At 33.3% G+C, this 24,249-nt stretch overlaps 1 protein-coding gene across 3 annotated transcripts in view; it reads left to right on the forward strand.

The window, feature by feature from the left end:
• LOC118192540 (macrophage mannose receptor 1-like) overlaps positions 1-24,249 on the forward strand; it is a 124,005-nt gene that overhangs the window by 54,475 nt on the left and 45,281 nt on the right. For all 3 annotated transcript variants that reach the window (XM_035363537.2, XM_035363536.2, XM_085818569.1), the window contains 5 exons: positions 386-424; positions 6,579-6,763; positions 13,875-14,037; positions 19,102-19,230; positions 23,351-23,473. In XM_035363537.2, coding sequence (XP_035219428.1) covers positions 386-424; positions 6,579-6,763; positions 13,875-14,037; positions 19,102-19,230; positions 23,351-23,473 — 639 coding nt within the window. The remainder of the gene's footprint in view (positions 1-385; positions 425-6,578; positions 6,764-13,874; positions 14,038-19,101; positions 19,231-23,350; positions 23,474-24,249) is intronic.

Below are 24,249 nucleotides of genomic sequence, written 5' to 3' on the forward strand. Positions count from 1 at the left end.
ACTTTAATTATAATCACCCTGTATATTGTATATTTATACATATATATAGATATTAAAAGATAAATTCTAGTATGAGCGCTAAAAAGCTGCTTAAATACTGTGGTTCCGTGTAAACTTAAGCAAAACTAGTTGCAATAAAATGTGTTAAAAGAGAAAAATATAACATTTGATTATTTACAAGTAAAAGTCAACAATAATAGTTGTTCTTTCTACTTTACTTTAAATCATACATATATATATACATTACAAATATATAAAATAATAAATAAATATAGCTAGGCATGATAAGTGATATGTAAAATGCTAAATGTGTTAAGATTCTAATGTTGTGCATTTATAACAAGCTTGTTTTTTTTTAATATTAATTTTCTTTATTAAATTCTAGGGAGAAACACGATTGAACCAAATTTCTCCTTTCTGACAAGTAAGTTCGTTTCGTTTCCTTTCTTTCTCTATCAAATATTATTATTATCAAACTTTAACAAATATGTATCTGCAGCTTATACATATTTTCTTTGTTATAATTCTGTAAGAAAGTAATTTATGTTGATTTTATGTGAGCATTGTGTTATGTAAAATATTACTGTATTATGATATTTTAGATAAGCTAGGAACAAATACGATCCCTAAAAGGAAGTTTATTAAAGAGCAAGATATCCAAAGCATAAATAAAATTACTCTAACATAATGCAGACTCTGGCAGTAAAACTACTTTAATATGAGAAAAAGTATCTATTGTGGAAGATTTCAAAACTTTGTCTAAATGAATACATTTTAAATTCCCTGCAGTAGACCCATCATTTATATTCAAGAACCGAATTGATGAAATACTCCATTCTCATACAATCAGAATTACTCAAGCTCTCCTTAATTAAATTTGGAAGTATATATGTAGATATTATTAAAGGCAGCTAAAGGTTTTCCCCACTTTATTAGAACAGCTTTCCTGCGAAAAGGCAACCGTCATTAATTCATATGGGAAACGACTTTGAATGTATTTTGGAGCTTCGAATGTATCTAGCAAATCCTTTTATGTACATCCTAAAAAATATTGAAATTAAAACATATTAAAAGCACACATCATGTCAACGGAAATAAGATACATAGGTAGTTTCGACTATTTAATTTGTAAAGACAGCGAGTTGGTTAAAAAGCAGTAAGTATATCAAAAGTGGCAGTGGAGGTAATACATCAAAATTGGCAGTGAAGATGATGCGTTGATTCATCTAATATTTTATAATGGTAGATACAGCACTTGTAATATATATGAAAGGCAACAAAGGTCACCTAACAATACCTTATTATCGATTGGTGCCGGTGAGATTACTGTGCTTACGATTCACACCATCTGCCTGGCCCAGTTTTAGCAGTTAAAATTTGTTTCCATCTAGCTCATGAGAAAAGATTTAAATAGGCCGTTGAAATCCACAAACCTTTTCTTCTTCATACTCTTGACTTAATTTTTCGAAGATGTCTCGAGAGAACTACGATCTTCCTGCAGTAAGAACAAATGCTGAACCATTCTTTCCCTTTCCAGGTTTTTCATAAAAGAGAAATTTTTTGTATTTCTTTCGTCAACTGAAAAATGGTACCAGTTTAAATCTTTTATTAAAGCAATGATTTGTAAAGCAATCATTCATAAAGTAAGAAAACATTTGGATTTGTGCGCTACGTTTTATGAATTCAGGTTTTATGAACCGTCTTCTTCTTAAGAGTTTATTTACACATTGTTTTTTATGTATGGGCACTGATTGATAAAGCAATATAATGAAATTCTTCAAGAAAATGGGACTATTTAATACTTTTTTATGATTCAGAAGATCATTTCATGTAGGAAGACAGATTATAAACCATGTGTATGTATAGTATTGAGCGGTAGTATATGACTAGTATGTGAGCGATACAAATCATCACAGAATCTGTAAATCATTACAGAATTCTTTGAAGAAGAAGCAATAATATGTTAGGTGATTTATGAAAACGGCAATATCTAATACTTTTGATCACGCTGAACATCACTGCATGTGGGAAGATAGATTGAACGGTGATGAAGATGATAACAATAGTGCCGATGACGACAACTTAGAAACTGCAGCAGATGACATAAGCAGCAGTTCCAGTAGTATTAAATGATTTGAGGCCTAGAGTATAGCAGTGGATAAGAATAACAGTGGGTGAGATTCAACATATAGAAAGTATAAATGAAGATATTGTAATGTTAAAGGGTTACATGGGTTTCATCCGAGTAAAAACGGCGTATTTTCAAGATTTTTTTCATATAATAAATGAAATATTTAATTCAATTTTTTTATTATCTTAAAGGTACATATTTAATAAACAATTTCTGAAATTTTTGAAAAAAATATTAAAAACTCCACCATTGTGACGTCATTCCCGACGAGCCCTCGGAAAAAAGGTGCATTCGCGTTGACAGGAGAACTCCTAGCAAGATAATCTGAAGTGAAAAAAAAATCCGTGTTTTAGTTAAGGCTTCAAACTAGAAATTAGACGAAGGAAAAAAATGAAAATTAAATGTTTGACAGCGGTTTTTACATAAAAATGCAGAATTCGATAAAAATTTCGTGGTATTTTGAAAAAAAAAAAAAAAAAAATAGTTGCAATTGAAAAAAAAAAATCCTTCGTCGAAGTCCTTGTAATTTTTATCTCGAAGACCCGCTTAAAATTTCATCGAAATCAGTGGAGTAGTCTTCGAGAAATCTTGACAACCGACTTTAAAAACATAGTTTTGAGAAAAACGCGTTTAAACGATTGACCATAAAACAGAAAAAAAAATTTTTTTTTTTTTGGATTACATTGAATCGTCGATTCCTGGGCCATAAAGTAATGGACCTGCTGCAGCTGCAATGTCCTCGGCTTCCTTTTGTTTCTACCTATGACGAATCCTGGCTTCACGAGTCTCGTTTGCAGGTTTTTTCTCGGCGGCGCAGATACGGTTTTCGTCAGCGTTTCGGGCATATTCGTGGGAACTTGGGCCAAGTTTTAAATCCATACATTGCATAATTAATAATAATGGTGATGTTCCTTCATTAAAAATTAAAGCATCAGTCAATGCAGCAATATCAACGATCTTGGAACCAGCTGGAAGTATTTTTGGAGCAATTTTCCAGATCAACTAGTTGTAACTTTCGTTGCTATTTTGTGTAAAACCACCAACACATCGCTACAAAATCTCATCCTTACTCAGATCTTCGTAAGTAGGTTTCATTGCAGTCAAAACATCATCTGGTAATGGTGTATAATCGTTGTTTGAACGATGAAAGAGTGTTTGTTGCTGATGCTCGTTGCCAGGCACACCAGGAGTCTGAACCTTTCGGACAATTTTCGTGCTGAGGTTTTTTATCTGTCGAGCTGTAGTGATAAAACGTAGCCCAAATAGCGTTTTTCATTTTTTCTACTGAGTCACAGTTTCTTCTGATTGCTAAACCATAATAAATAGTTAGTTTATCAATCAATTTACTCGTTAGTTTACCTTTGCCAGAAAGAGTTTTTTTACTAATTTTTTTACCTTTTACAATTTTTTCCTCAACTGTTTTCTTCACTAAGTCCCGTAAACAGGTGCCCATCCTCTTCTGTATATGTCCAACACATTCTTTCTTCTTGATAATAAAATCTTCACCGTAAGGTGAGACTTTGAGAATACCAGAATATGTTTTGGAATCCCCATCTCCTATATAGTTAACATACCTCAGGCCATGTTTAACAATAGAACGTTGAAACATTTCAATAACAGAAAATGGTTCCGTGTTCCCAGATGCTTCAGTGTGATTGGCGTTACATTCATTTGATTCAATGTGTTGTTCTTTCCACTCTTCATACTCTGCAGTATCTAAATGTTTTTTTCACGACTCACATAATTTACAGTAAGAACTTTTAATAATTACATCCAAGATTTTTCCCGAATAAAATCCGATTAATGAACTCGCACCATATAGTGATGCGAAGCCACGCTTCTTTCACGTTCCATCACCAGAAACACTCACATCTGTCGTAACTTCACCGTCATTTTCATCACTCGTTAATTGTTTTTCTTCTTTTGCAGCAGTGGAGAGTAGTGTCTCAGTAATTATCTTGATGCAGTTCTGTATTTTATCTATATAAAAATCGTATGTTGATTGATTCAAAAAGGAGCAGCTTAAATCCATCAAACCGCAAAATTTTTTACATCCGGCAAGCCCTAAACCCAATAATCTCATGACAAAAATAAACCGCCTATTTAGTTCATACATTCTGCCAATTTTTCGACAAGATAAAATATATTTCGGCTCATATCGTTCACATGTTACCTCAATTTTAAATCCCAGACCGAATTTCGAGCAATGTTTAAAGTTTACTTTTCCATTACACAATTTTTCTTCAACTTCACTTTCAATGACGTTTGAACACCGCACAAAACACGACAGCGATGAAAAAACAAGATAAAAATCGATGATGGAATATTGGAGCGTAGCTTTCTCTGGCACGTGCTCTTTATTTTCACCTTTCAATTTTTTTTTTTTTTTTTTTTTTTTTTTTTTGCTGATGTGCTCATGAAAGAATCATCATGCTGCTCAGGATTTTTAGGATTGAACGACTGTCTCCGTTTCTTGGGTCGATCTTTTCTACGAGCACCGTCCACTAATTGAGATCTTGAAACTTTGGGCATTTTTAAATATAATTTACTTTGGACACTTATAACCTCAAAATAAACCTCGTGGTTCAACAAGTGATCACTAAATGAAGTATTTCAACTAGTTGCCCTTAGAAAAAGAGAAAAGTAGCCATAAAGGACAAATGAACAATAGGCGAGCAGCTGCTCTTTTATACCTGCGGCAAGCGGAGCCCACGTAGCCTTGAGCGCGCCACTTCAAAAGGCTGTATCTCCGAAACTATTACTCGGATCAACTTGAAATTTTCGGACAATATTCGAGAGATGTTGTAGATTTTAATAAGCCGGAAAAAATCGATTTTTTGAACCCGTGAAACCCATGTAACCCCTTAATATTGCTATGCTTTCTTATTGGAATGTAAGTTTCTTTTAAATAAATAATATCATGATAATCACCAGTAGTTGGTCCATGAATACTTTGCATCTGATATTTTCTTGCTGTATCCATGTTCTGCGAAATTAAACTAATAGCAGAATTTTCTCATCTTGATTTCCTATGATAAAATTGCAAAAAAACACTAAACAGAAGAAATATATTTGCCGGTATCTACGAAATTCTGTGAGTTTATTTTCAGATCATTAAATAAAATCAAGATATAAGGTATTTCTCCCGCCTTCTCCATGCCTTCATGGTGCCTTCGCATGCCTTCGTGGTCAGCACACTCGGGTCAGCACAATCGAGAGGTCCGTGTTTCGAGTCCCTACGAGGGCACAGCTAATTTTTCATCTCTCCTGCCTCGAAATAACCTAATGTCTCCACAGTGGCGGCGAAAGGTGATGGATTATGATTCTTTACCCTCATGATTTGTCGAATCGGTCCTCTAAACTCCAGTCGCCCTTTAAAATGGGGAGTATATAAGGTATTTCACTCGCCTTCTTAGCATGCCTTCGTGGTGCAATGATTAGCAAGCTCGGCGCGTATTCGAGAGGTCCGTGGTTCGGGTACCGGCGAGGGCATTGCTCATTTTTCATCTCTCCTGCTTCGAAATAACCTAATGTATCTACAAAAATTTTTTAAAAAAATCTGAAAGCTTTCAGATTTTACATTACGCCCAAAGGGGCGTTTTTTAGAAAACTTTTGTGTGTTACCTTTATTTATTAAATATCATGTTCTTCGCACTTAAACCATGAAATTCAGTTCAACAGCAATATCACAAAATACATTTATAATGAGCATATCGTTAGAATTTCTAATACACAGTCTTTAGCGCTGGAGTTAAAAATGATTTTTTTTTCGGACAGTGTTGCCTTTGCTCCCTTTGAAATCGCTGAGTTTGTTAATCAAAAATTTGTTTAAGTTTTACAAAATATGAAATAGATAATAAAACCAATTCCCATTTTCAAATTTGGGCTTGCAGATGTCCATGTTCAGGTGGAAACGTACGCTGTTGAAAATTTGATGGCTCTAGGTACCAGGTAATCTATGTTTCTCGCATTGTTTTATCACGATGCGAGAAACATATGTACATTTATGTAGATTCTTCATTATTTAATTTCCTTAAGTATAATACAGGGCTCTAATATTTGATGGCAACAGTTTGAAAACTGAACCAAAATTTATCCTGAATCAATGCAAAATACCAAAACGAAATTAATAGCTCTTCTGAGCTAATGCCCTTTGGGCTAAAAACAAATTATCTTAATTCCAATGCCTAACTTCCTTTTATCTTTTTCATTTAAACTCTTTAAGTCCTGTACCTCGACTGGCCATACTTAATAGTGCAATTTTTTTGAAGCACGTTACACGTTAAAACATGAAACACATACAGGGGTAGAACAACGTGTTGTTACTACACGTTATGTTTCATAAAACACAAGCTGCTTACGTATATTAGATTTATTATAGTTGTAATAAATCTAATATAGTTTATATACGTAATATAATTATCAATACATATTTTTATTTGGACAGGAAAGAAATGCAATATCACAACCACTTCAGCATTCCGTGAGTGGTATTCATATGGAGATAACTGCTATTTGGTAGCTGAAAGAAACCTACGTACTTGGAACAGCGCATTGACTTTCTGCATAAACAACGGCGCCAATCTAGCGTCCATCCATTCCTCTGAGGAAACTAATTTCATATTAACAATAGTAAGAATGAATATGAATAAATTTATCTTTGATTCTTTTATAATTAAAAATCATTTTAATAATAAGCTAGATTTAGTAAAAGCGATTTTTAATCTACTAGAAAGTCTTTCATTTTGTAAATTCCACTTTTTAATATACACCGCTATGGTTTTTCAAAAAATATTCATTACATTCTTCATATCTGAGTAAAGGGAACCTGGATACATTTTAAAAAACCCTTTTTGGATTCTGCAATGTATCTTTTTCGAAGAAATGGATAAAGAGGAAAAATTGACTATACTACTCAGAATTTTTACCATCGGACCATCTATCTACTAATAATTATTAGGACACTCATGGAAATGCCCATATCTGCGATCCTGATATATGCCACGGCCCTTCGCCATTAAATATCGCTTAGGAAACAATATTGGCTTTAGTCACATACAAAATACTACCAATTGCAGAGTTACCAGATTTCGAGAAAAGTGCGGTAGTCAGGTAATCACAGAAATGGCCGATTTTTAAGGGTCATATCTGTGGAGCTGATTTACCCAAAATAGACAGTGGCCTACGTGATTCAGAAGTGGAAGTTAAGCGCTGACTGTCAGAATTTGCTCCTAGTCGGCAGACCCACGAGAAACTGGGAGAAAGAAACCGACGCGTACTGTCCACAGAAATTGGTAAGTATCACACTCAACCGATGACCCACAAACTCTAGGAGTTTCAACAGGCATCCAAGATTAGTTAATATGGTGTTAAGCACGTCAAAGTGGACCGTAGAATCAGTGGAAATGGGTTCTCTAGAGCGATGGACAAAGTTCTCCCTCTAGCGTTCGGATGATGGGGTCTAGGTCTGGTGTCTGCCTGGGAAAACGCTTCTTACCAGAATGCATTGTGCCCACAGTAAAGTTCGGCGGAGATGGGATTATGGTTTGGGAGAGTTTCTCCTGCTACGGACTCACTGACTGACTGACCACTGAGGCAGGCATATTCACAATGCCTACAGACTGTTTCTTCTACTGTTTGCTCTGATTGGTTGAAACAGGAACGTAGAGTTAAAGAATCTTGTGCTTGGCAACTTTTGCTTCATCGCCTTTGCTGTTTGTATATGAGCTTGGTGTACCGAAAGCATACGAAAGTCAACGAAGAAACTGCAGCTGAGCGGCACAGAGCGCAGAAGAAGCTCTCGGACTTCTAGGTCGCGGGCTCTATCCCTGCTCGGGTTTTCTACAACCTCTGTCCTGCACGGGTTGTGTCATTATTGGTCTTTTCGGGTGCGATGTTAAAAATTTAATACCTTTATTTTCTCTATTTTTGTTAATGCTAATTTTTCTTATTTTTATTTACTGGTTTATAATCTTTGTAACAGGTGCCAGTAGCAAGATTACGATCCAAGATCCCGAAAAGTGTTAAAATAGAAATAGCGCATAATGGAATAAAATATAATTTTAGTTACACTTACTCATAATTAAAGTGAAAAAAATAGGTATCCGATACCCTTAAATGTTTATTGAATGTTTTCATTTGGTTTATTTTTTCCTAGATTTGTATAAATTAATGCGCTATGCAAATTTACATAACAGACTCTTTCTAACAGAAATGACGAAAGTACATATACCATTTCCATGTAAACACTTTTTCTTGCAAAACAATTATCATACTTTTAACATTTTAAATACATTCTTTAACTAAATAGAAATAAAACTACTAATAAGATCTGTAGGTTATTTAAAATATATTCTACACAATTCCCCTTAGCTTTCATTCATAAAATAAAAAATTGTTGAATGAAATAAAGGCTATTTCTCCTCGCTTTACTGAAAGCCGCAAGGTTTGTTTGGCGTTTATCACCAAGCCTTTCAGGTGATAACTCGCCATTCCAAATATGACCACCAAGCGGATGTTTCGTCCAATGAGAGCAAACCATAGAAGAAAAGGTCTGTAGGCTTTGTGAATATGCCTGAGGCATGCTTCCGACCTAAAGTTATAGGCCAAGCGAAATAATGCCTGCTCAGTGGAAAGCCTATCTACCTTAGCAGCCACCAGTGGCAGAGTAGAACTGGTAGATCAACGGCGTTTATTTAAATCTTTGCAGAGAAATATAATTTTCACAGTAATAAAAGTAACGGTAACAGCTTCGCACATAGTGCATCTAAATTATTTAAATAGATAACAATTCTTAATTCTTATTGCAATGCTTAATACTTAGTGCAATATTACTTATTACATTGGTATATGTTGCAGAATATGACATAAGTTTAAATCAACTTATGCAACCTAAAATAGATGGTATGTTTGAAGAGGAACTATTTAGAATATATAAAGCAAACAAATATATATATATATATAATCTTATAAAAGAATAAAAAATTTAGAAATATATAAATATATAAATCAATTAATTAACGTATAAAAAATTAAACTGAATATGTACATATGAAAACAATAGGACGTAATATACATTTAAATATATAAAAGTAAAATGTAGTATTTAGCTAACCGAGGAGTAATGTTCTATAATGATCCTTGCCAGTGTATTGTGTGTTCCTGAATGCTTAATAAGCTGCAGAGTCCATCCCATCCAGTAGCGCTCAGATTGTCTTATTAAATGGTTATATATAATCTCACATTGGAATGCATAATGATTGGATGGGCCTTGAAGATCATATTCATAAGTGTGTCTCTATTACTAATTGCAAAGCGATGTAAATAGTTCATAAAAGTTCCATGTCCTATTAAAAATGCAGTCCGTCAAAAAATCGGGAGAGTAATATGCAAGAAATTTGTCGGATAAAACGATGTGTTGCAGGGCGGTTCTAGCTGCATTGTATCTTCTTGATTACATGGAAGAAGATATTCAAAAGCAAAGGTTAAATCTTCCTAAGTAGGAACTTCAAAGAGTATTATTGAATCCCTGAAAGGATTTGGTTCTCTTATTATATATGAGTCATGAAAGATCTTGTCGGAGGTGATAGGGTTCTTTATTTTAGTAATGTGATCTTTAGAAGCACAACATATTAGTAAATCTTGAGATCTAGATGGCCTGATTTGTTGCACTAGTTATCAAAGTCTCAGTGGATTTAGTTTTGATGCTAAATGTTTTTGAAATTTATTGGGAGTAGTTTCTTGATCTTTCGATATAATAATTAGTATATATTCTGAAGGTTTTTGTTGTGGGCTTCTCTTCATTTGAATTAATGTGAATGATGCTTTTGGTATATCCAATGTAGGGTTTGAATTCGTTTGTAAATTTGGATCAAGTCTGAAGGATTTGTGTAGATGGTTCTATAATTGTAATCTCTTTTTGCAATGACTCAATTTGTCCTTTCATAACTTCAGTTTGTGCTTGTTGAAATGTAACCGTAGATTCTAAAGATGTTGCCGTTGATTCTTGTTCTAGGAGTAAATTTCTATGACGTTAGTGAGAATTTTTTGCTCCGCTTTATTTAGTTTAAATCTTGCGTGTTCAGCTCCCGAATATCTTTGAATACAGGAGACGTAAGCGAAGAAAGTTTGAATATTAATACTATTTAATCTATAAATTACTTAGTATACTTAATATTTGGAATACTTAATCTCCTGGTATAGACTGGGACCCTTAATCCAAATTCATGGTAAGCTCGATGTCGATGCCTATTGCAATATTCTGGATGACAGTGTGCTTCCTAGTTTTACGAGTTGGACCCATGTTGCGTTCAGCATGACAACTGCAACTGTCACTCTGAGAGGTCTAACATTGATTGCTATGGTGACAATATGTGGTGACACAGCTCATATCTTAACTCTATCGAGAACCTGGGGAACGATTTCGATTCCCGATTTGAGGGGTGAAATAACTGTCCAATATCGGTTAAGGAACTCGCATGTTTTTTCCAAGCTGAGTGGAAGAAAATACCAATAGCCGTCATACAAGGACTTGCGGAAAGCATGCTCTAGGTCTAGAAGATTGAGGTTGCAACTGCTGCCTCATGAAGCCTCTAAAAACTATTAATATGAATAAATTATGTATTTTTTTCTATCACAGTTGTCCAAATAATTATTGGTAGATAGTGTACATTGGTAAAGGATATATTTTCCGACCAATAATTCGATAGTAAATTTTCTGTGAAAACACGAATTGGGGTCCCCACGATACGTTTTCACTACTTTTACAATGACCTCTGTATGTGTATGTGATGACTGTCTGTGTGTATGACGATTTTTTTGTCCACGATAGACCTTACGCCAAACTTTCAATAATTTCTGTTTGCCGTATTCAAAGTTTTTGCTTTCATATAAAGAGTTGAGTAGATTTTAAGTAAAATCTCAAAAGCGGAAGTGGGATTTTACATGTATTTTTTAATGAAAAAATACATTAAAATGTAACCCAAAACTTTTAAGTTTTTGCATTTGTGACTTTTATATCAGTGAGAACAACATATCAGGTTTTCGCTGAAATGAATAAACCGGAAGTGAAACTTTACTTGAAGATCTCAACACATTTTCCTGAAAAAAAATTATTTAATACTATATGATCCCCAAATATCCAAAACTATATATTCGACACTGTATCAAACGATAATAAAACTGTATGAAACGATATAATCCAAAACCTCTCAAATTTGTTATTTAAAATTCGTAAATGCATATATCATGCACATACAATCATAACTGAGAATAAAATATTAGATTTTGACTATATTTCATAAATCAGAAGTTGTACTTTACTCGGAATTCTTAGAAAACGTTTTTGAAAAATTTAGGATCACTATAATAAGAGTTTAATTTAAAACAATGCTGCACATATAATGCTATTTCTGTTCTATGAAAAAATGTATTTATATATATCAAACTGTGGATCAGAATGATTTTTATAATGGCGTTTCATTTGCAGAACTTAAAAATCTGTAATACAGAAAGGTTATCAAAATATGCACTTGTTTTCCACTATTGATGATGTCGAGGCACAAGAGCAACAGCAAATTCGAAAGCACAATTTGCTTAACTTCTTACTGATCTCAGAACCTATGGTAGTTACTATACAGCAATTAATTGCAAAAATGAACGAGCGATGTTCACTGATGCTTAAATATCGCAGGGATGTACTGTACAAAACCAAATGAACGTAGATCTTGTGATACTGTAGAAATAACATAAGAAAATTTAATAATGATATTGGTTTCAAAGTATATATTTTAAATATACATTATAAACACTTAATTTACTTAACGTGGCTGGTCTCCTTCGAAATCGATAGAGTATTTTTTTTCCCTAAATCTACGCCAAACTAAGGTTGTTGTTTTGCCTAATTCAAATTTTTTCAAATTTCATGTTCAGTTTCAACGTGATTCTAACATGAATTTCTATCATGCTGCAAGCAGCTCCATCTGAAAGAATAAATCACGTAACAATGTTTAATTTTCAGACATGGAAAATGTATATCTACAGGCAAGAATGAAGTCCTTTTAAATATGAGTGAAGCGAAGCGAACACGAACATATACCCTACATTTCAAGTAAACTAGTAAAGAAACGTAAAAAACTAAGATGTTAGAAAATATTTGATTGGGATAAATATCAGGCATTAACAACGATAGATTTTTGTTAATGTTAAAAGTTTTCAAAAATGTCATTTCTGATAGCTCATCATTAAAACTTTAAAAAATATTTAAATAAAACTTAAAAACTCATCCATATAAAAAAATTAAAAGTTAAAAACCTTTATGAAGAAAAAATTAAAAATACGTTTTGAAAAACTAGTAACATGTAAAACCAAGTTGGCATAACATAGAATTCTCCTACTTTTCCGACCAATTAAATAAATTTTACCCTTTTAATAAAATTAAACCCTGTTTTCGTTCTACCTATTAAGTAAAAGAATATGCGTGTAAAGATAAATACTTAAATAGGTACATGCATACATAATATACATACAAACATATTTACACACATACATAACATACATACAAACATATTTACACACATACATAACATACGTACAAACATATTTACACACATACATACATACATATATTGCATAAATGGAAACATGTATACATGTATACATACATATAGATACTTAGATAAATACGCAATTTATTGCTTAAACAAATATATATATATATATATATATATACATATTGATTTCGAGGTGAAGGCGTGCATACATTTTATTCGGGAGAAGCGCATTCTTAAATTGATTTGCGCATCGTATTAAGCGCAATCTAGGCGCCCTTCTTGATCATATTCAATTGTACATCTTATGACAATATGATTTATGAAAGAGTAACATAAAAAGCAAGTTATTCGCAATACAGGCAAGCAAGAACTAGAATGTACCATGCTCAAGATGAAAGTGAATAAAAGTGAATTAGTTTCGGTCTTCTTTTCATTTGTTTATTAATATTTAAACTCCTAAAATTGTTATTAATTGAAGTTTTATGTAAGTTACCTGTGTCATAAGCTTTATGTAAATAACATATGACTGCTATTAATTTTGAAATGAAGCAGTTTAGAAAATTTTAGCAGAAGTGTTTACTACTTTTTTTTTTTTTTTTTTTTTTTTTTTTTACAGAAGGAAGAAATAGCCACATTTAAATTATAGGACATTCCAAATTACAGTTAACATTTTGTCTTGTATATTTCTATCACATATGTGTATGCATGTGTATGTTTGTAATAACTCAGAAGTTGTTGATGCAGCAGAGAGCATGATTAACGGAGTAATAGAGCTTGGTGCATAAAAATTGTTAATTGTCAAGCCAATTTAATACTTTTTTATTCTTAAAAAGCGTATTCTTTATTTAGTGAGGAAAATCTTCACCATTCTTTTTTATGATATTTGTGCATTTTCTATATATTTATAACAATTTCGATGGAGGAAAGAGTAGCAGCTGGAAGTGAGCCTACAGCTTAAAAGCAAAAGGAGAATGCGGCGTGTCTAAGATGACAATCCCTTTCAGAAAGATTTAGTTTTAGTTCAGCATAATTTTAATCGGTTCTTAAATTTTTAATCACATGCGTTCCCAAATGTAGTATTATTCGCTAAAACATTAGCATGTAATTGATTAGCATTATGCATGTGAGGAACATTAATTTTGAAATGATGCAGTTTTAATTTTAGTAATTTAAATACATTTATTTCTGTTTAGCTCAATGTTGAAACAAAAACAGACTTTTGGATTGGTTTAAAGGCTGATTTCAGTTCAAGTTTCACTTGGTCAGATGACACGCCACTGGATTTCTTGTACTTTGCTAATCAACGCGTGGTAAAATCTAGATTGCACAACTGCGTGATTTTCAACAAAGAGGATGGTGATTAGTAACTCTTTTTTAATTATCCTTAATATATGTTTTTGCAATAGATAACATATTGGTTACCGGACTAATCCATAATTCATTATAATTCCTTGTGTTGTTTCACCATAAAATGTCAATGACTGTTATCTGAACACTCTCATTCAAGTTCTAAGCAATGATTATTTTTGGCTTCACTGTTGGACTTGTTAATAAGGCGCATAACTGGTGTAGTGGTTAACGCTGTTGTCTGCTGTACCGAAGGGCTCGGGTTCGAATCTCGATGCTGCACTTTTGGTGTGCTAATTTTAATGTTTATTAAGGTAACTTAATTTTTTTAACCTCATTCTATTAAGTATTCAATTGTAAAAGAAACTCAATCTTGAAAATGAATACGTATACTTAATTTCTTCTGAAGAAACAACTTATAGTGTGTGTATTCACTTTAAAAAAACTTTTAAAGCAACCAAACCTAAATTTAAAGCTTACAAAAGTTACAGTTGAAACTTACAACCAAATTTAAACAAACTAAAGCAAAAATTAATAACTTTAATTACTGATCAAAACTGAATAAGAGCATTTAACTTAAAGCTTGAAAGTAATAACAATTAATGCATAACAATAGCAGTAAATTGAACCAAAAGTTACTATTATATAATGCAAATAATTAATCATAAAATCTTTTATTGTAATCTACTTGCAGTAGAAAGCACGAAGAAAGTGAGACTTATAGAAGCTGTAAAACACTAGTAATTTTGAAATTTCTCATTAGCTGGGTAGGTAATAGCAAATTAAGTAAGGTTTCAATTTAATATTAAAACTCAGTGCAGTTATTAATTATACGTTGCTTCCTGCATTATTCCCACTCCATTGAATTAGTGGGATTTTAACAATATCTGCATTAAATTTAATATAATTTCTTCTCTGAATACAGAAATGGTTTATAGATGTTTTTTGAATTAATTACCATATTTTAAATACATTCCTGTTTTGTTGTTATTTAAGTAAATATTTTTGATTGTCTGCTTCTATTTTGTTGCACTGTGATTTTTATTTGTTTTGCGATGCCATTAAACAGTATTTTAATGAATGTATTTCTTTTAATTCATTTAGTTATTTCCCATAATTTTATTGTATTTTATTATTATTTATTGCGCATTTTGTATAATTATTCAGTCTGTGATACTGTGTTTTTATGTATTTAATTGCTTTTTCGTTTTGCAGTAATAAGCTATGCCTTTGGTTGAATAGAACTGCATGAATAGGTTAGAAATAACATGAGATAAAATCTGTTAAAAGTTTTCTGATTTTAGAAAGAACTTTCCGCCAGGTTAGCGGCATTTAGTACGTTTACTTTTGCACTAGTTTGCGACAGTTTGAAAGTTTTTTAAAGTACATTTTCATTGGCTTAGCTTTTGCGCGATATTCGAGACATCTGCCTGTTAAATAATATATAAAGAAACTTATGGAACTTAGAACCACAAATACTACCCAGAAAGCTTATCAGCAAGATTTTCCAAAATTTAGGGTAAAGAAATAAAAGATAGTTAATGATATTCTAGAAAGTCTTCCATAACAGAGTAGCCATCAGCAGCCGGGAGCTGAATAATCGCAGGCTGCAGCCAGCAGCAAGAAGATTTCAGTTATTATTACTAGAAGCACTGAAATGTTATAAAAGACAATAAAACTGCAAAAAGCAAATCTGAAGTAAAATATTCAGTTAGTTGGTTCAAAAAATACGATTCTATAACCAAAATGGAGGACTTTAATGATAGAGATGCTCCATTTCTTTCAGCTCCAATAAGAAGGAAATTATATCATCGACTGCTTTCTCGGTAGCAGAAATAAGATGGAAAATTTCTATGGCAGAATAAAATATAAAATACACGTTTACACTGATATAATACACCTATAAATACTACTGTATGTGTACTGTATAATGTATTTATTAATTATAAGTACTAAATTAAGAAACGAATTTAATAATATTAATGATTTCCTTGAGCCTGGTCTTTAGAGAAAGGTTTTTGAAGGAATGTTTATTATTAGAAATAGACCCTCTGAGTTATTCTTCTATATTTAGCTGGGATCTGTATTTTGTCTTCAAAGCAATCACAATCCAGTGTCACAAAGACAGGATGTTAAAAGTGTTAATAGTTAAGGAAATATTCTTGTTTTCAGTGCACAAAACTCAACATACTCCCCTGCCCAAAATTCAAAGAGTGATTTATTTTAATTTGCTTTTGATTACGTCACTCGCCGTGAAGTCTATGAAGATTTTTTTCTTCGGCAGTTGAATAGGAATATTTCGAAATGGATCTCTATCGCACTCATACCTTGCTACCGAGATGGTCAGCAAGAAAATACTTTTTTAAATTTTTTATCAGCATAGCTAAATTATTTTCATTGATTACAAAAATAACTTTCACATGATGTCCTTAAGCCTGGTAAGATTTAACAAATTCATTCACATTTGAAACATTAGCTAACATCTTACAAACAAAGAAACAACCTTGTGTTTTTATGGCAGAAGGCTAACAGATACAGGTACCTCTTCATCAAGCGTCTAAAATCTATGCCAAACACAAGGTTGTTGCTTGGTCTAATTTTATGTTTTACTCTGGCATGTTGTTGTTGTTTGATCTAATTTGACCTTTTACTCTGGCATGTTTCTCTTCTACAGCATACATATTCACGATAGATTTAATAGAGATAGAAGGTTCGACTCAGCCTGGTTGGAAATGAACGGGCTTCGACGCTTATGCACTTGAAGTCACGGTCACGCAGACATTTCAAAATGATCGAGACAAATCGGAACTTCTCGCAAACCCCGAAAATGTCCGATAGTGGACGTAAGACAGAGAGCAATCAAAGACATCGATTCTGGTTTTGTCAGTGCAACGAATCGGTGTTGCTAAATATTAATAAATTTAGTTATTCTTGAATATTTAAGTATTTATAAGGATTGTAATTAAGAAAGTATTGTAGCTTTAATGGCCAAATACTCAGTATATGTTATTATTATAAAGATTGTTATTGTGTGAGAAGGAAGGGCGCGATGAAAATTGTGTCGCAAATAAAGTTAAATATACGCTATCCTAAGATGAAGGAAAAAAATTCTTCCTGGTTATTAAATACCGAGGATACGGATACAAAGCAATTCCTACGACTTTGGGATCAAGTATAGTTTCCACATATGATATGCGCATTTCTCACTTTTGGACAATTAAAATCCAAAAATTATCTTGAGAAGTTAGGAGGAAGGGAAAAGAGATACAAATCCTTTATGCAGAATGTGAACCTTTGGGTGACAAATTCAGTCCACCGCAAATGCTGTGCCATTCCATCTCATTCTTTAAGCATAATGCATAGCCATTTGCATTACGCCCTCAGGATGTTTACCACTGCAGGACTGAATTGTTCATTAATTAATGTTCTCTGTTTTTAACACATGTTTCTTGTTCTGCCCAGTTGCGGATAATTCTCATTTTTCTCCTCACTGCTGTTTAATTGTTTTATTATCTGCTTTTCATTGTAATCACCCGAACTGCTTAAATGTTTCATCTCCTATTTTCTGACTGCATGTAATTGTTTCCACAGCTATTTTTTACAATTGTAATTATAATGTTATTTATCAAAATTTATTTAAGGTTAATAAATTTGGAAATCGTTTATTACTTTTTTTTATTGCAGCATTTTTGGCAATTGCTTATCTGCATTGATAATTGTACATGAATTATATATATATATATATATATATATACGAAGGCATTTCGAAAAGTAAAGATACAATGGCTCGCATTCCTTAAAAAACATTTATTTAGAAAACGTCAGTTACATCTTATTAACTGGATTATTTATTATTTTTCGACATAATCATCCCCGTTATCCAAACATTTGTTAAGTCGGTGCACAAGCTTTTGTATCCCACAGTCATAGAAGGTGTCCGCCTGTTGGAACCCAGCGCGCACATAATTTCCTGTATCCTGACTTGACAGTCACAACTTCATAAAGAGTTGTCACTGACACTTCCGGTATGATCTGATACAATTCTTTCAATTTGAGACGTCTATTCGCACGAAATGCTTCCTCTATTCTCTGAAGAACGGCATCAGAGATCACAGAGGGCCGACCTGTTCTTTGTTCGTCATGAGCATCGGTCCTACCTTCAGAGAAATGACAACACCATTTCGTTACATTTTGTCGATTCATAATGTTCCCATAAACAGGAACAATTTCTTTGTGAACATCCGCTGGTTGCTGAGCTTTTGCATGAAGAAAACGTATGAAGGAGCGCACTTCGCATTTGGAGGGATTCTGAATCGGCGCAGCCATTTTAGACACGACCTACTTCAACCAGAATCAACTTTGAAATACCGAACGACCGCGAGGAGAAAGCTAACGGTTCAAGGTTAACAAGGTTAACACCTATGTCGCCAACTTGCTCACCAAAACTTTTCTTTTCCTCTGGCGTACGGTGTATCTTTACTTTTCGAAATACCCTCGTATATTAATTTTTCAAAACAACTTTTTTTGCTGGAAAAAGATTATGCTACCTTGGAAAGTGAAAAACCTGTTATAGCGGAAAATATTGATTTTGAAAAATTAGAAAAAAAAATTTGCAATTGAAAAAGTGCTTCACCTTGCCATTAATCAATCACCTTGCCATTATCTGCTAATATTATAATATTCTTAGCATTTGCATATGATTTCCGTTTATATCACATCCTGGTTTTTGCAATATGTAATTTATAAGAAATTTAAGAACTTAAACTCGCCTTTAATCATTTGTTATTGATTTTTACATTGTCTCAGTAAATGTTGTTTGCCTTACCATTGTTAGTATCGGTTAGTTTGGGTCTAATTTATCTTGTTTGCTTTGGGCATGCAAAAGGTAGCGCTTACAAGTGGATCAACTAATTCATCCGATTATTAAAAGTAGGTGTTCTTGACTGAAATTGAATGAAGCTAAGACAACCAGCTGGAGCTTTCCCTCGATTAAATAATCAAATCATTTTCATTGCAACAGCCAACGATTATGTTTAATTTCTTAAAGTTTGAATACTAATGTTTTACCCACAGGATCTTGGACGTCTACTGACTGCAACCAAAACTATGGAGTAATATGCAAGAGGAGTAATGATCACGAATTCACGAGTCCTGCACCAACTGCTTTTTCGGGAAACTGCCAGAAGGGCTGGTATCTACTAGGTTCGTTTGCATATTTCTTATTGCTTTTATATTCACTCATTTGCTGTTTCATATCCGTAATTGTACCATTATTTTTAGCATATATTTTAGGGTACGGGCTTCAACACTTGCTCGGACAGTAACACTACGGCTGTTCTACCGAACCGAAAAGTAATTTTCTCCTAAGATATACAGAGTGTATCATTACAGCAGTAACAAACTTTCAGGAGAGCTAGAGTAAACCTAAACAATGAGAAATCACATAGCAATGCATGGTCGGAATGCTTTCCTGACGCGGTAGCGATGACACAAAAGTTAAGACAGAAAGATCACGAACGGCTTGAGAAAATATGTTTATTATTCGAAGTACAACAAAAACAAAGAAAAAACAACATAAAAAGACAACGATCATCATCAAAGGTGTTCGAAATTACGACCCAGACCGTGAGGCAGGAACCGTGCCTCATGCATCTCCAATTCTTGATGCAGTTCTTCCATGAGGCAGAGAAGTGACGCCTGCATCACGGTACGGGATTGTAATTTCGAACACCTTCTTTAAAGACGATATCTGTTTCTTTTTGTTATTATTTGTAGGTTTCTGCTGTACTAAACATCATAAAACATGTTTTGTCTCACTGTTTGTGTCCTTCTTCTTTTGCGTTTGGTATCAACACTACTGCGCCAGGAAAGCGTTTCCGACCATGCATTGCTATGTGATTTCTCATCGTTTAAGTGTACTCTATTCTCTCCTGAAAGATTGTCACCGCCGCACCGATACACCCTGAATAGTCATAAAAGTCTACATACAGTCATCAGCACCTTCATTAATATTCGTACTGATATTTTAAAAAGTAAATGCATCGTAGTAAACTTCCGAGATATAAATTTATGTCCTATTAAGAAAATAAACCATTGAGTTTTCATTGAGTTTCAACAAAATATTGCAAAAATCTATACTTTGCATGTCACAAAATTCTAAATACAGAGAGAGAAATATTTCATTTACTCTAGCTAGCTGATTCAAAAAATAAATTTCATACCTTGTGGGTCCACATTTTGCCTTTATTACTGCCGATAATCTGTCTAGTATCAAAAGAACTATAATTATTGTCATATCTGGTGTAATTTCAGATCATGTTCGTTCAGCTGCTGCCTTCAGATTTTTCTTTGTTTGTAATAATATACTGGCAGATTCGCCGATCACATTCACCTCATACATGTTCCATAGCGTTTAAGTCTGGCGACTAGAGTGGTGTATGCAGCTGACTGGGTGCTTTATAGAGGAGCCTTTCCTTAACAAGCTTAGCAGTATGTTTTGAGTCATTATCTTTTTCAAAGGCCAGTATGCTTTCTAGTCGAACGTTTTCAACAATTGACTGCATTTGGTAATAGTTTCAGATACACTAATCGATACATAGTGAAATCTATGAAAATAATTTATCTACGTACTTCAGCCGCTGCCACTGAACCCGAAGCCATTACCCTCCTTCCACCATGTTTCACAGTTGGTATAAAATTTTCCAATTTCATTGCTTCATTTTTCCGTCTCCAGCTTTCTTTATGACCATTGCTTCCGTAAACATTGAAATTACTTTCATCAATAAATAGCACTGTTTAAAAAAAATTCCTTATCTTTCCAAAATCTAATTGTTTGTGTCAATTTTGACGTGGGACCAGAGGTTTTGTTCAGGGAGCTGGTCCATGAAATCCCGGTGATCAAGGAATTTTATGCTCAATTTTCTGGAACGACTATGTCTCGTGTTACCTTCGCAACAGTGTTAAGTTAAATTTGGAACAAAATCTTTTGCATCTTCTTTTTTGACAAGAATTCTTGCATCACTATGACGAACTTAGACGAACACTTCGAGACTTTTTAGTACTTTTCTTCTTGACTCGTATACTTCGAGATTTCTTTGCACTTTTCTCCTTGACTCGTAATTTTCAGTTATAGTCTGTACAGTTGCATGACTTTTTAAAACAACTTTAGCTATTTTACCATAACGTTTCTTTTCATGTCTTAATTTTACAATAAAATATCTCTTTTCTAAAACTCTCTTCCTTGTATTTGCTTTTTCAAACTACGATAAAGAGAATCAAGATTCTTACTTTCACGCCTGCTTGAGTTGTCCTTATAAATCCAAAAGGGAAGAAAACAGCACATATCAATTGAAAAAAATTGAAGCAAAACAAGATTTAATTTGTATTAAAAGAATTCTAATTAACAAACTGAATCCAAATAATTTCACAATTTGATAATTAACTAAAATGTTTTAATATAGATAACTTCACGCAGTTACTACTCTTCCCTTTTCTAATTTTTAAGCTTACATATTTCATGCAAAACTGCCAATACAACTATCAGATCCCATAAAAGAGTGGTTCTGCCGGCCTCTAGTTTCAACGACTACATTTTCTGTAAATGACGTGGGTGCATTTCTGAGCTCACTGTATCCAAATGGTGGCTCACTCCCAACGCACGTCTATGCACTCTCATGCTTTTAACAGTGCATATGTGTATACGAGCCAATTTCCCTTAGAAAGTCCTCCATGAAGGCATCCCTCCCTTTAGGCAGATAGCCCTCGTGTGCTTTGCCATAATTGAATAACCCATAACCCATTAACAGTGCATATTACAGCTTCTTCCTCGATAGGAACTTCACGATGTCTTTGTCTGTCTACATGATGTCTGTAAGCATAGAAGGATCTACTCTCACACAGCTCCTAGTTAATAGACTCAAACATTTAATGGTTCGGCAGTTGATATTAGGGAATCATTCTCTGTCCATCCTCTTAAGCATAAGCAGCTGCTCTTTTTTTATCCGTGTTACGGTGAAACACCGAAATCTGGAGAATGTCGATTTTCACCGGTGAATGTCAACATTCACATAGTCGCTTGGTGTATGTCCGAAATATTTTTCAAATACTCTTATTTCTGACTTACACCGGTGAATGTCGACATTCACTATGTACTAATGGTGAATGTTGAACATATATTTCCTTCTCCGTAATTCATTCGCGAAAAAACGCGCTTGAGACTCAGAATAAGAACTTAAAACACACAGTACATTCAAAATGAGAAAGGAAAATAATAGAAGTTATAACCTACCAAATTATGTGATTCAAATCTTATTTATTGCAACAACTTAAACTATTATGACACCTTGAATTGCGCAAGAGGCTTTTGCTTTTACAACTGCATTTATTTGTGGAACACTTCCTTTTGGAATGGCAGCGTGTACATATAATCCTCTCTTTTCGACCTACACCAGAGCATATCTGTGATACACAGGTGAGGGTCCGAATGTACAAGAATGTAAAGAAATATTCGATCTTTCACCGACGTATTTTGTGAATGTTGACATTCTCCAATTTCGGTCTTTCACGGTAACATACGCATATAAAATGCGGAGATGAACTCCGCGTTTAAAATCAACGTTTTGTATGCAGCAGTCAGCTTTTACCTGTCGATCTCAATAGCGCCTGCTACAACACCAATGCGTCGCTTCTATTCCTAATAGATTTCATTAAAGAATCTGCTTACTTTATTATCTTTTATATTTTGACAAATATTTTAAAATGACTTATATTTGTTCTAAATAAATAAAATATAGACTAAATTTATGTTACTTTATATATTAAGGAATTTCTGCATAGATGAGCGATATTTAAAATACTTTTTATCAAAAAGTAGGTGTAATGCAAGCACACTTAAGAATTGCGTGTTTTAAAGTTACTTAATACGTTGTTCCATTTATAGATACGTTCGAACATCAGTCATTATAAAAGTTACCAAGTAGGTTCCCGGAAAGTAATGTACTTCATTTCATCTGAAGCTTTAAATTGCAATAAGGCATACACCATGTGTCTTAGCCAAATTTTAAGAAAATAAGTTTTTTTTAATATTTTATAAACGAACATGATAAAGTAAAAAATATTTCTGCAATTCTTTAAAAAAGTGCTTCTCTCATATTAAAACTTTCAACTTTGATATGCTTTTATTAATAATATATTAAGAATACGTTTACCTGATTGTCTCAGTTAATGTTACATTTATTTTTGCAACGTAATATCGTCTTTTTATTTTCGGCTAAAAGAAGTACGGATATCAAGTACGTTCTTATTTCTCTACTTTTTTTTTCAGGTAACAAATGTTACATAATCTTTGGTCAACATGGATTTGGCAAATTAATATGGCATGATGCAAAAAGAGCATGTGAAAAGCACGGGGCAGTTCTTGCTACTATCCATTCAGAGAAAGAACAAAGTAAGAAAAATAAATTGAACATTTACATTTTCGTTTGGTTTTATTTGATTACAAGGCATGCACGAGACATCTGAATAAAAGGAAGGACTTCTTGGAGAACTTTTTAAGGAAAGTGGCTCGCAGCCCCAAGTTACACATGCAGAAAAACACGAAAACGCTCTTGCAGCCAGCCAATTCGCCTAGAATGAACCCAGGTCAAATTACCAGAGTTCAGAGACCATCCCGTTCGGCCGCTGTGAGTGTGTCAAACGTTCGTAAAAATGATTTATATAAATCGCATTAACAAGGTAAAAAAATCTTATGCGGTAATACTTTCTAGAAAAAGCGCAAAAATCACAAAAAGAGACTGAAGGCTAGAACTTGTTCCACATTTCCACCTAATTATACGGAAGATTAAATTACGGGAAAGTAGTGAAACTTAATTAGGTCAATTATTTTAAGGTTTCAAAATTTTCTGCATTACGCGGTAGTATTGACAGTCTAATAATTTATACTCAGCTTGTAAGTCACCGTTATACTGCTGGGCATTGAAGAACATTAGTAACCAAGAATGCAGATGGTCGTCTTTGTACTTCGAGTTAACTTGAGTTTAAATACATTTTCTATTCTATGCCAAAGTATGTTATCAAGTGTTTCTCAGATTGCAGTCACCATTCAACAGCACCCTTAAAACCCAAATATATACTCTGATTTAATTTTAATTTAAATACCTATACCTAAATTTATTGTTCAATCCCCATTGTGAACTTTTGCGTTAACACCAAGGGACCTTTGAC

Source organism: Stegodyphus dumicola, chromosome 6, assembly GCF_044657685.1.
Source record: "Stegodyphus dumicola isolate Sdum_Otavi_A_Nest chromosome 6, ASM4465768v1".
Lineage (NCBI taxonomy): Eukaryota > Metazoa > Arthropoda > Arachnida > Araneae > Eresidae > Stegodyphus > Stegodyphus dumicola.